Raw genomic sequence first — 14,653 nt, 5'->3', positions numbered from 1 at the left:
GTGAATTTTTAAAAAAAAATCTCAATTCAACAACCAAACTTTACAACTTAGGGAAGGAACTACATGAGAAACAAACCTAAAGCTAGTAGAAGGAAGAAAATGATTAGAGATAAATAAAATAAAGAATATGAAAATAGTACAGAAAGCTGGTCAGATGCAGTTCATGCCTGCTGTAATACTCTCACTTTGAGAGGCCAAGGGGGAAAGACTACTTTATTTACATCAGAAGTTCAATACCAACCTGAGCAACACGGTGAAATCCTTTCTCTACTAAAAATATTTAAAAATTAGCCAGGAGTGGTGGCACAAGCCTGTAGTCCTAGCTACTTGAGAGGCTAAGGCAGAAGGACTGCCTGAGCCCAGAAGGTTAAGATTACAGCACTGCACTCCAGCTTGGGCAACAGAGCAAGAAATTCTCTCTTTACAAAACAGTAAGAATGGGCCGGGCGTGGTGGCTCACGTCTGTAATCCCAGCACTTTGGGAGGCCAAGACAGGTGGATCACATGAAGTCATAAGTTTGAGATCAGCCTGGCCGACATGGCAAAATCCCGTCTCTACTAAAAATACAAAAAAGTTGCTGGGTGTGGTGGCACATGCCTGTAGTCCCAGCTACTCAGGAGGCTGAGACAGGAGAATCACTTGAACCTGGGAGGCGGAGGCTGCAGTGAACCAAGATTGCACCACGGCACTCCAGCCTGGGCAAGACAGAGCGAGATTCCGTCTAAAATAAATAAATAAATAAATAAATAAATAAATAAGAATGTTAATAGAGAAAACTAACAAAACCAAAGGACGGTTTGTTAAAGGATTTTATAAATCACAACCCTTTAGCTAGACTATGGGGAAAAAAAAGTCAAAGAACTAAAAGCTGCAGTGAAAATGAGGGCATTCATACTAAACTTATAGTTCTAAAAAATTATGAGATATTATAATTGTACATGAGAAAATTAGACAACCTGGAAGATTCCTTTCATGATAAAAATTCTCAGAAAACTAAAAGAGAAAAAAAATCAACATGATAAAGGGTACTTATCAAAAACCCACAGGCAATATCATACTCAATGATGAATAACATATTTCCCCCTAAGATCAGAACAAGACAAGGATGCCCATATTTACCACTGCTACTCAACAATGTAATGAACTACTAGCCAGAGCTACTAGACAAAAATATGAAAGGCATCCAAATGAGAAAGGAAGATGTAAAACTATCTCTAATTGCAAATGACAATCATATACATATAGAAAATCCTAAAGAATCCACAGGAGAACTACTAAGCTGAGAAGCAAATTCACCAAGTTGCAAGGAAAAAGATCAAAATCCAAAATCAGCTATATTTCTATACACTAGAAATGAACAATCCGAAAAGAAAATTAAGAAAGTAACAGAATTTTCAATAGCATGTAAAAGAATACTCAGGAACAAATCTAACCAAAGAGGGTAAAGTTTTGTATTCTGAAAACTACAAAACATTGCTAAAATAAATTAAAAACCTAAATACAAAGACAAAGACATTCATGTTAACAGATAGGAAGACTTATATTGTTAAGATATTTGGCCGGGCGCGGTGGCTCACACCTGTAATCCCAGCACTTTGGGAGGCCGAGGCGGGCGGATCACGAGGTCAGGAGATCGAGACCATCCTGGCTAACACAGTGAAACCCCGTCTCTACTAAAAATACCAGAAAAATTAGCCGGGCGTGGTGGCAGGCGCCTGTAGTCCCAGCTACTCGGGAGGCTGAGGCAGGAGAATGGCGTGAACCCAGGAGGCGGAGCTTGCAGTGAGCCGAGATCGTGCCACTGCACTCCAGCCTGGGTGACAGAGCAAGACTCAGTCTCAAAAAAAAAAAAAAAAAAAAAAAAGATATTAATACTGCCTCTAAAGTGATCCACAGAGTCAATGCAATATCTATCCTTTTTTACAAAACTGGAAAAGCTGATCTTCAAATTCATACAGAATTGCAAGGGACTGTAAATAGCCCAAACAGTCTGAAAAAGATGACTTTGAAACTTGCAAAAAGAAAAAAAAGAAAAAACAAAAAGCAACAGTAGTAATTAAATAGTATGGTACTGACATAAGGACACACATGTAGGCCAGTGGAGAAGAATGCAGATCCCAAAAATAAACCTTCATATGAAAAAGGTCAACTGACTTTCAACCAAGGTTGCCAAGGCCATTTAATGGGGGAAAGGACAGTTTTTTCAACAAATGGTGTTAGGAAAACTGAATATTTACATGTAAAAAGAATAAAGTTTAATCTTTACCTTACACCACATGTAACAAATCAAAACACATCAAATACTTAAAAGAAAAATCTTTTTTTAAAAACCCTTAGAAGAAAAAGATAAGGATTGTAATCTTCATGACATTGGATTTGAAAATTATTTCTTGGGTATGACGCCAAAAATAGTCAACGACAACAACAAAGATATGTTAGACTTCATCAAAATTAAAAACTTTTGTGCATCAAAGGACACTAAAAGAATGAAAATAAACCATAGATCACACAGCAAAAAATAAAGCATCTGACAAAATTCAACATCCATTCATGATAAAAACGCTCAAAAGAACAGGCATAGAAGGAACTTACCTCAACATAAGAGGCCATATATGAAAAGCCCACAGTTGTCTTTTTTTTTTTTTTTTTTTTGAGACAGTCTCACTCTGTCACCCAGCCTAAAGTGCAGTGGCGTGATCTCGGCTCACTGCAACGTCTGCCTCCCAGGTTCAAGCAATTCTCCTGTCTCAGCCTGCCAAGTAGCTGGGACTACAGGCGCCCACCACCACACCAGGCTAATTTTTGTATTTTTAGTAGAAACGGGGTTTCACTATGTTGGCCAGGCTGGTCTTGAACTCCTGACCTCAAGATCCACCCGCCTCGGCTTCCCAAAATGCTGGGATGCCTGGCCAGTTTTTTTTCATATATAAAGCACACAAATAATAGCATAAATCAGTAAGGAAAAACTGAAAGCTTTTCCTCTAAGATCCGGGACAGGCAAGGATGCCCCAGTATTACCACTCCTATTCAATTTAATACTGAAATTCCAAGAGAGAAGACTTAAGGAATAAAAGGACTCCAAATAGAAAACAGGAAAGAAAAATTATCTTTTTACAAATGATCATATATATGTAGAAAAACCTTACAACTCCACAACAACAAAAAACTGTTAGAACTAATAAATGAATACAGTAGAGCTCCAGGATCCAAGTTAATATAAAAAAAATCAGCAGCATTTCTAAGTACAAGCAGGCTATCTGAAAAGGCAATTAAGAAAACAGTCCCGTTTACCACAGCAACAAAAGTATTTTACAATATGTAGAAATAAACTTAGCCAAAGAAGTAAAAGACTTGTACACTGAAAATTATAAAACACTGAAAGAAATTAAAGAAGAAACAGATAAATAAAAAGACATTCCATATTCATGCACTGAAGGAAAAATATCATTAAAAGTCCATACCACCCAAAATCTACAGAGTCAACGCAATCCCTATCAAAATCTCAATGGCAGTCTTTTGTTTTGAGACAGGGTCTCATTTTGTCAGCCAAGCTGGAGTACAGTGGTGCGATCGTGGCTCACTGCAGCCTCGACGTCCTGGGCTCAAGCAATCCTCCACCTCAGCCTCCCAAGTAGCTGGGACTACAGGGACGTACCACCACGTCCAACTAGTTTTTTGTATTTTTGGTACAGACAGGGTTTCAGCATGTTGCTCAGGCTAGTCTCGAACTTCTGAGCTCAAGCTATCAGAAGTTAGCTCCTTGGCCTCCCCAAAGTGCTGGGATTAATAGGCGTGCGCCACCACACCCAGCCTCAATGGCATTCCTTACAAAAATAGAAAAAACAGTCCTAAAATTCATACAGAACCACAAAAGGCCCCAAATAGCAAAAAACAATCTTGAGTAAGAATAGAGTTGGAGGTATCACACTTTTTAATTCCAAAATACATTACATGACTACAGTAATCAAAACAATATGAGCCAGGTGCAGTGGCTCACACATGTAATCTCAACATTCTGGGAGGCTGAGGAAGGAGGACTGCTTGAGGCCAGGAGTTTGAGATCTGCCTGGGCAATACAGCAAGACCCAGTCTCTAAAAAACAATTAAAAAAAATTAAAAGTTAGCTGGGCATAGTGGCATGCTCTTGTAGTCCTAGCTATTTTGAACGGCTGAGGCAGGAAGATCACCTCAGTGCAGGAAGTCGAGGCTGCAATGAGCTGTGACTGAACCACTGCACTCCAACCTGGACAACAGAGCAAGACCCTGTCCATTAAAAATACATATTATATATGGCACTGGCATAAAAACAGACATATGGACCCACAGAACAAATAAAAACCCCAGAAACAAATCCATGCATCTACAATCAACTGATCTTCCAGAAGGATGCCAAGAACATATGATAGGGAAAGGACAGTCTCTTCAACAAAAGGTGATGGGAAAACCTGATATCCACATACAGAATGAAACTGGATCCTTATCTTATACCACACACAAAAATCAACTCAAAATGGATTAAAAACTTCAAAGTACATTTAAGACCTGAAATTGTAAAACTACTAGAAGGTGACACAGGTTAAAAAGCTTCTTGGCAATGGTCTAGGAAATAATTTTTTTGACAGGAACTATTAGCATAGGCAACATAAGCCAAAATATGCAATTGAGATTTCATCAAACCAACAAGCTTCTGCACAGCAAAGGAAACAATCAACAGAGTGAAAAGGCAACCTACAAAATGGAAGAAAATATTTACAAACCATGTATTTGATTAGGGGTTAATATCCAGAATATTTAAGAAACTCATACAACTCAATAGCAAAAATAAATAAATAAATAAATAAATAAATTACCCTATGTAGGGCAAAGAAAATAGACATTTCTCAAAAAAAGACATACAAATAGCCAATAGGTATAAAAGCTGCTCAATATCACTAATCATCAGAGAAACGCAAATCAAAAGCATATCTCACACCTACGTTGTACCAACTATTATCAAAAAGACAAAAGATAAATGTTAGCAAGAAATGTGGAGAAATGGGAATCCTTATACATTGTTGGTGGCAATGAAAACTGGTACAGTCATTTTTGAAAGCAACATGGACGTTCCTCGAAAAATTAAACAGAACTATCTTATGTTATGATCCACAATCCCACTTTGGATACATATCCAAAGGAAATGAAACCACTATCTCAGAGATATCTTCACTCTCACATTCACTGCAGTATTATTCCCAAGAGCCAAGATATGGAAAAAAACTAAACATCTTTCCACAGATGAATAGACAAAATGTGGTGTACATATACATACACACATAGGGATATTATTCATCTTTTAAAAAGGAGGAAATCCTTCCATTTTTGACAACATGACTGACCCTAGAAAAGATTATGCTAGGTGAAATAAACCAGACAAAGAGAGATAAATGCTGCATAGTCTCACTTACATGATGAATGTAAAGTAGTCAAAGAAGCGGAGAGTACAGGAGGAGAGAGAAATAAGTTGACATCAGTAAAAGAGTATAAAGTTTAAGTTCTCCAAAATGAGTAAATTCTGGAGATCTCATGTACAGCAATGTGACTACAGTTAACAATACTGTATTACATACTTGAAAGAAAATGGTAACTATGTGAGGTAATAGATATGTGAATTAGCTTGACTGTAGTGATTATTTCACACTATGCACATTAAAACATCAAGTTGTAAACCTTAAATATGTAATTTTTATATTTGTATAGTATTTCTCAGTATTTGCCTATTATATCTCAATTTAAAAAGAAAAACAGACTTAGAGAAATTACATGCAAATTATATACCTGATTTAAAAAATTAACATCCAGAATATTTTTTGTAAAACTCAAAACCAAACAAAACCCAATCAAAAATGGGCAAAAGACATGAACAGACATTTCTCCGAAGCAAATATGCAAATAGCCAATGAGCACAGGAAAGCATGTTCAATATAATTAATCACCAGGAAAATGCAAATAAAAACCACAATGAGATACAAATTCACACCTACTAGGATAGCTGAATTTTTTTTTCAAAATGGAAGTAACAAGTATAGGCAAGGATGTGGAGAAACCAGAACCCTCTGGTATCACTGGTGAGAATGTAAAATGGTGCAACTTCTGTGCAAAACAATTTGGTGCCTTCTCAAAAAGTTTAACACAGAATTACCATGTGATCCAGACATCCTACTCCTAGGTACATGATCTTGTGTGGCTTCAGGATAGGGATACGTTCTGAGAAATGCCCTCTTGTGAACATCAGAGTATACTTACACAAAAGATGGTAGAGTCTACTACACACCTAGGCTATATGCTATAGTTTACTGCTCCTGTATAGCATGTTACTGTACTGAATACTGTAGGCAAATGTAACTCAACGGTAAATAACACAGAAAAAGTAATTTGTTGCACTATATTAGGACAGTTATCACAATGTCATGAGGTGATACAAATTATAATAAGCTCCATTATAATCTTATGGGAACACTGTTGTATATGTATGTGGTGTGTTGTTGACTGAAACATGGTTATACAACGCATGACTGTATATACAAAATAACTGAAAGCAGGAAATGGAACAGATATTTGTAAACCCACGTTCACAGCAGCATTACTCATAATATCCAAAAGGTGGAAACAACCCAAATGTCCACTGATGGATGAATAAAATGCAGTATATACATACAGTAGAATATTAGTCATAAAAGGAATGAAATTTTAATGTTTGCTATGACATAGATTATCACCACTATCTACGCAAAACATTTTCATCATCACCAATAACAATTTTGTACCTATAAAATAACAACTTTGGAAACATTATGTTAGTAAAGTAAGCCACACAGAGAAGGACAAATATTATGATTCCACTTATAGGAGGTACCTAGAATACGCAAACTCATGGAGACAGAAGATGACAGAATGTAAAACAGCTGAGCATGGTGGCTCACACCTATAATCCCCGCATTTTGGGAGACCAAGGCAGGTGAATGGCTTGAGCCCAAACACCGGAGACCAGCCTGAGCAATACAACAAGACACCATCTCTACAAAAAATACAAAAATTAGGTAGGCATGCTTTAGTCCCAGCTACTCAGGAGTCTGAGGCCAGAGGGTCACTTGAGCCCAGGAGTTTTGAGGCTGCAGCAGTGAGCTGTAATTGTGCTGCTGCATCCAGCCCGAGTGATACAGCAAGACGCTGTCTCCAAAAAAGGAATGTAAAACAGAAGAAACCAGGGGCTGAAAGGAGCAAGGAAATTAAGAGTTATTATTTTATAGGTACAAAGTTGTTACTGGTGATGATGAAAATGTTTTACGTACAGATAGTGGTGATAGTTACACAACATTATGAATATCTTATATCCCACTAACTTGTACACATATAAATGGTGAAAATGGTAAATTTTATGTTATACGTATTTTACGACACTATAAAATAAAAGGAGAATACAAGAAAAAGTACATATATATTAAAAGCCTTCAACCAAGGCCAGGCGCAGTGGCTCATGTCTATTATCCCAGCACTTTGGGAGGTCGAGACAGGCATATCACTTCAGGTCAGGAGTTTGAGACCAGCCTAGCTGACATGATGAAACCCCGTCGCTATTAAAAATACAAAAATTAGACGATGTGGTGGTGTGCACGTCTGTAATCCCAGCTACTCAGGAGGCTAAGGTACAAGTATTGCTTGAGCTCGGGAGATGGAGGTTGCAGTGAGCCAAGATCGTACCACTGCACTCCAGCCTGGGCAACAGAGCAAGACTCTGTCTCAAAAAAATAATTTAAAAATATAAATAAATAAATAAATAAATAAATAGGCTGGGTGTGGTGGCTCATGCCTATAATCCCAGCAATTTGGGAGATCAAGGCAGGCAGATCACAAGGTTAAGAGTTTGAGACCAGCCTGACCAACATGGTGAAACCCCTTCTCTACTAAAACTACAAAAATTAGCCAGGCATGGAGGTGCGCGCCTATAATCCCAGCTACTCAGGAGGCTGAGGCAGGAGAACTGCTTGAACCAGGGAGGGAGAGGTTGCAGTAAGCTGAGATTGCCCCATTGCACTCCAACCTGGGCAACAGAGCAAGACTCCATTTCAAAATACATACACACACACACGCACACACACACACACACACACACACACGTGTGTTTATTTATAAATGTGTGTGTCTGTGTATATATATATATGTATGTATGTATGTATATATGCCTTCAAAAACTCAGAACAAAACAGAACACAAAAACCCTCATGGGATCAATGAACACTTTAAAAAAAGACAAACCACATGAGAGAAAAACCTTGCCAGCAGGAAATGAGGAGAACATTCACTCAAACTCTTCTTTAACAATAAACAAAAGAGACATTTCAAGTGTGTACAACTCCAGAATATAACATCCACAAATTTCTCTTCAGGAAAAAAAGCCTACTCTGTGAAATCCATAAGAATAAATACAATTAATTCTGGAGTAAGGAAGAAAGGAATGACAAAAACAGGAGTTGAGGAAAAAGGATTTGTCAGAGTCACATACCTAAATATAGCATAATACTAAACAACTGTGGGAATTACGGTTATAGTATATAATCTAAATGTTATAATATTTGATAAAATACAAGTAACAATAAAAACTGGGAGGTGGAAAATGAGAAAGGAGAAAATTGTTGAATTTCATCATCCTCTAGAGAAGAAAATCATTACTGTACTTTATAATAAAAAGAACAAATCCACAAATAAAATTAAAGTTCCCATCAGACACAAAAGTTACACATTTCTGAAAGATTAAAATGACTGGGAATACCTATTTATTTATTTATTTATTTGAGACACAGTCTCACTCTGTTGCCCAGGCTGGGGTACAATGGCGTGATCTCAGCTTACTGCAACCTCTGCCTCAGCCTCCTGAGTAGCTGGGATTACAGGCATGCGCCGCCATGCCTGGCTAATTTTTGTACTTTTAGTACAGACAGGGTTTCATCATGTTGGTCAGGCTGGTCTTGAACTGCTGACTTTGTGATCCGTCCACGTTGGCCTCCCAAAGTGCTGGGATTACAGGCGTGAGCCACCACGCCCAGACAGGGAATACCTTTTTAAAATGTAATAGGTAAAGAAAGTTGTAGCTCAGAGTAAGTTGTAAGAAAGCTATAGAGGAGGTAGGTGAGATGATCTTCCCAACATAACTGAGAAAGATTCTGGGCTCAGAATAACAGATTTGATAGACAGAAGGAAGACATGGAGATGGAGACGGGACTTAAATGAAGTTTTCTATAAAGTATGATTCTTTCTGTCAGCCACCCGTCAGTCAGAAAAACACGAGCAGCCAACATATAGGTAACCCATCCACCTGAGATCTTCCCTGGGGGAGAAAACTACATAAAGTAATTGCATGTAAATACAGATACTAGTACCACTGTACATTCTCTCATTTAGAGTCCTACAACCTGAAATGAAAGTTTGATGAGACAAATGAGAAAAGTACGAGTAGTTATGCCTCCAATACTATTCCCCGAGAAGTTGCCAGACAAGAGTTCCATTTGAGAGACAGCACTAATAGAAAAGTATGTGAAATTCCAAAGTATATACAACATTTATGTAGTTGTCTCTTAGAAATATGAATATGGCCGGGTGTGGCGGCTCACAGCTATAATCCCTGAACTTTGGGAGTGCAAGGCAGGAGGATCGCTTGAGCTCAGCAGTTCGAGACCAGTCTGGGCAACAAGGCAAATCCTCGTCTCTGCAAAAAAAACACAAAAATTAGCCAAGCATGGTGGTGTGCATCTGTAGTCCCAGCTACTTAGGAGGCTGAGGTGGGACAATAACTTGAGCCCAGGAGGCAGAAGCTGCAGCAAGTCAAGACTCCACCACCGTACTCTAGCCTTGGCAACAGAACAAACAGCAAAGGCATATGAAGAGACCCACAACATAAAAAATCCAGTACAGACGAGATATGAATATGTAACAGAGGAAGAAATAATCCCTCCTAGTAACAGTTCCTGAAAGGGCAAGAATGACTAAGATTCAAATTATGAAACGTAATATAGAAAGGGCTATTGCAGTGGCCAGACTGTAACTCAAGTATAGTTATGACTTTACATGCTAGCAGTATGCGACACTGTCTTATAAGGCAATAATTTAAATATGTTTAGAAGCACGAGCACACACACACACACGCGCGCACACACACACACACACACACACAATTTGCCAGTTGGTGGCTCGTGTCTGTAGTTTCAGCTACTTGAAAGGCTCACTTGAGCCCAGAAGTTCAAGGCTGCAATGAGCTAATTACACCACTGCGCTCCAGCCTAGGTGAGGGCTGGAGACTCCATCTCAAACAAACAAGCACACAATGTTAGACATGGGAAGTCAAAGAAAATACACTGAAAATCTACCACAACCAACCTAAGAATTCAGTGAAGGCTCAAGGCACACAATCATTAGTAATGAAAAATATTTTAATTTTATATATATCTCTATATCTCCATCACTAAATATAGTAAAAGAAATAGCAACATAATGGAAGAAATATATAATTGAAGAAATCACAATTTATAATAGCAATAAAAAACAAATTCCTTAGATTAAGCATAGCACGAAATAAAAATCTATATACAAATAACTTTGAGACTGTGAATAATGAAAAAGAAAAAAGAAAAAGAGTATCATACTTTGGACAGGAAGACAGAACTTCAGTTCTCAAATTAATCATCATTAACACAATGAAAATATTTTACGTCAATGCTAAAATTCATATGAAGAAATAAATAAGACAGAAAAGTTATGACAATAATGAGGAAGGACTAGTCGTCTCAGGCATTTAAAAATATTACAAAGAGGCAAGTAAAAATAAAGAAAAAAATTAGTATAAACTCGATGAACATGTCCTTAAACAACTGGAAAGTAAATATTTTAGGATTATGGGTGACAGGGTCTCTGTTATGATTACTGAACTCTGCTGTTGTGCTGTGGAAGCCACCATGGACAATATGTAAAAGAATGGGCACGTCAGGCCGGGCCCATTGGCTCACGCCTGTAATACCAGCACTTTGGGAGGCCAAGGTGGAAGGATTATGAAGTTAAGAGATTGAGACCATCTTGGCCAACATGGTGAAACCCCGTCTCTACTAAAAACACAAAAATTAGCTGGGCGTGGTGGCGCGTGCCTGTAATCCCAGCTACTCAGGAGGCTGAGGCAGGAGAATCCTTTGAACCCGGGAGGCAGAGGTTGCTGTGAGCCAAGATCGCGCCACTGCACTCCAGCCTGGGTGACAGAGCAAGACTCCATCTCAAAAAAAAAAAAAAAAAAAAAAAAGAATGGGCATGTCTGTGTAGCAAAAATTTCCAAAAACAGATAGCTGGCCCACAGACTATAAGTTTACCAAATCCCTGGTATAGATCATAATTATACACACAAATAGGTCAGTCTAGAAAGTTCAAAAAATTACCCAGTCAAGAAAAAATTGGTATATCAAGTCAGAAAGAAGAGTTAGTAAACAAATGGAATTGGAAAAATTGCACAACAAAAAAGGGAGGAAAGTTGGACACATACATAACACTTTAAACCAACATAAATCCCAGCTGGATCAAAGATTAAGATACATAATTGCAATAGAAAATGTATAGGGAGAAACTAAAGGAGAATTCTCTTATAATGTTGTGAATGGAGAAGGCATTTCAAACCAAGATACAAAATCTACAGACCATAAAAACTACAACCACAAATATGAAACTGAACAGTAAAAACCACCTTAAGCAAAGCAAAAAGGCATCAAACCAGGATACAGTAATAAGTTGTAATCACAAACAAAAGATCAACTTCAGTGACACAGAAAGAACTCCTACAAATAAAAAAAATAAGAAAAACAATTGATAAATAGCAAAAAATATGAATAATTCCAGAAAAAGCAACAAAATGGCTCTTAAACACAAGATTTGCAAACTCACTCATGATAAAAGAAACGCAAATTTAAAATACCAATGATATCACTTTTCACCCATCAGGTTGGCAAAGATCATGTAATTTAATGTGCTGACAAAATTAAGGGGAAAGTGAAACTGCCGTACCAGTATCTACCACAAGTAAACCACACATATTCTTTAACCTAGTAATTCTAATTCTACTTGTAAGTAAGAATTTATCATAGCTACACAAAAGTTTCACACAAGGATGAAATGAATGTGTTAGAAGTTACTTATTACAGCATTGTTTGTAATAGAAAAGACTCCAGGGGGCCAGGAGTGGTGGCTCATGCCTGTAATCCCAGCACACTGGGAGGCCGAGGTGGGCGGATCATGAGGTCAGGAGTTCGAGACCAGCCTGACCAACATGGTGAAACCCTCTCTCTACTCAAAATACAAAAATTAGCTGGGTGTGGCAGTGCATACCTATAGTCCTAGCTATTCAGGAGGGTGAGGCAGGAGAATCACTTGAACTGGGGAGGCGGAGGTTGCAGTAAGCCAAGACTGCGCCATGGCATTCCAGCCTGGGCTACAAAGCAAGATTCCGTCTCAAAAAAAAAAAAAAGACTGAGGGAAAAAATAATTAAACACTATACAGTTTTACAAGAAGATAAAAAGCACTTCATATATTGATGAGAAATCTCCAGAACAAATTAAGAAAGAAAAAAAAAAAAGCCAAAGCCACGTGGTTGGTATGCTACATTTGTGAAAAAGAAAGAGGAAGAAAAATGTATACAGTTCACTATTTATACAAAAAAATCTGATATACCTGAGAAGATAATAACTGCATGCCTAAGAGATGGGGCAGAAAGGAAAAACATGTAATGTATTTTTTATATTTACTTTTGGAATTTTGAATCATGTGGATATATGCCTATTTAAAAAAAAAAAAAAACAGTACAACAGACAAGAAACATACCAATACAATAATTCAGGATAGAAGGGTAGACTGTATAAATGAGAATAACAGGAAAATGTCTCTTTATTAAACCAGGATGGTTTCATGAAGAAGCTCCAACTGACTGACTCTGATTTCCTTCCATTCTACCAGTAACAAAGTAAGACATGGACTCGGAAGCCAGATTTCAGTCCCAGCTTGTCCATGTCTTGGTCTCCTTAGCTATAAAACAGGATAATAGAATTTACCTCACAGAGAAGCACTTAGAACATATGATAAGCAAAGCACTCAATAAATGTGAGCTGTTAATATTACCTGTGCTGCAGCCCAAATACAGTCAATATGTTGAGTACTCAGTCGCCCTTCTGCTGCCAAAAAATTCAAAATCACTTGGCACTGTTTGATAATCTGGAAAAGAAAAACTTAATATCAATTTTTAAAAATATTCTTCTCTATCAATAGAACAGAGAAGTCATGTAATCATCCACAAACCTCAATATGTAAATTTGGTCCAAATATATGCTCCACCACATTGTTGCTAATAAGCCAGTCTGCAAGTTCTTTTGCAATGGACCTAAAGTCAAGCAATGAAAATAGTACATTAAAAAAAATTGTCATCTTTTCTCATGTCTAAAAGGTAGAGTCAATTGAAAACCTAAATTTGTTCCCATAGGAATTATAAAGAATTAGATACAATCAGTTTTATAGAATACTACAAAGCATAACTAGAATGAAATATGGTGCTGAATTTATAAATTCAAATTCCGAGTTTATAAACAAGCAACGAATAACTGAAAAGGTAACGATTAACACCAAGTACACAAGTGTAACACTGATTTAGTGACGTATTATCCTACTCGAGGTCTTTGCCTTCCCACTTTTTAATTTCCACAGTATGTATTGAAGCACTCAGGAAAGGTTTCCCAGTATGCCCTTTATAATGAGATAATATCAGGAAAATAGGTTGCCAAAAGGATGAACAACAAAAGAATTATCCCCAAGCCAAACTGTAAGTCTCCTGGCTGATACTATTGAAGATTCAATAGATGAAAAGTGAAGTAACAGACAGTCATGTACTGCATAATGATTTGGTCAATGGCAGACCAAAGGATGGACCAAATATACAACAGTGGTCCCATAAGATTAAAATTGACCTGAACAATTCCTATCACCTAATGTCACTGTGGCCACCATGTCATAGAGCAATGCATTACTCACAGGTTTGTGGTGATGCTGATGTAAACAAATCTACTGCACTGCCAGTCATATAAAAGTATAGCATGTACATACAGTATATAATACTTAATAAATGACTGTTGCTGGTTTATGTATTTATTATGCTTTTCATCTTTAAAGGATACTCTTTCTAGTTTTTTTAAAAAAGGCACAGTCAGCATGGGAGATGACAGCTCCATGTGTATTATTAAAAAGTAAAAAACAAAAAAAGAAAAAAGCTCACAGAATAAGGATATAAAGAAAAAATACTTTTGTACAGCCATACAACGTGTTTGTGTTTTAAATGTTATTATAAGAGTCAAAACGTTAAAAAATTTTGTTTATAAAAATAAATAAAAAGAGTAAGCTAAGGTTAATTTAATAGTGAAGAAAAAAATTTTTAAATAATTTGTATAGCCTAAGTGTACAGTGCTTACAAAGTCTACAGTAGTGTAGAGTCACATCCTAGGCCTTCACATCTTCTCAGCGCTCACTCACCAACTCACCCAGAGCAACTTCCAGTCCTGCAAGTTCCATTCTTGGTAAGCGTCCTATACAGGCAATACCCTATTTTA

General features: G+C 37.3%; 1 protein-coding gene across 2 annotated transcripts in view; it reads right to left on the bottom strand.

Moving 5' to 3' along the window:
* USP34 (ubiquitin specific peptidase 34) overlaps nt 1–14,653 on the bottom strand; it is a 283,644-nt gene that overhangs the window by 169,312 nt on the left and 99,679 nt on the right. For both annotated transcript variants that reach the window (XM_031008389.3, XM_063695856.1), the window contains exons 9-10: nt 13,356–13,437; nt 13,179–13,271 (exon numbers count right to left, since the gene is read on the bottom strand). In XM_031008389.3, the coding sequence (XP_030864249.2) occupies nt 13,179–13,271; nt 13,356–13,437 (175 nt within the window). The remainder of the gene's footprint in view (nt 1–13,178; nt 13,272–13,355; nt 13,438–14,653) is intronic.

Source organism: Gorilla gorilla, chromosome 12 (genome assembly GCF_029281585.2).
Source record: "Gorilla gorilla gorilla isolate KB3781 chromosome 12, NHGRI_mGorGor1-v2.1_pri, whole genome shotgun sequence".
Taxonomy (NCBI): Eukaryota; Metazoa; Chordata; class Mammalia; order Primates; family Hominidae; genus Gorilla; species Gorilla gorilla.
This window is presented reverse-complemented; position numbering and strand designations above follow the sequence as displayed.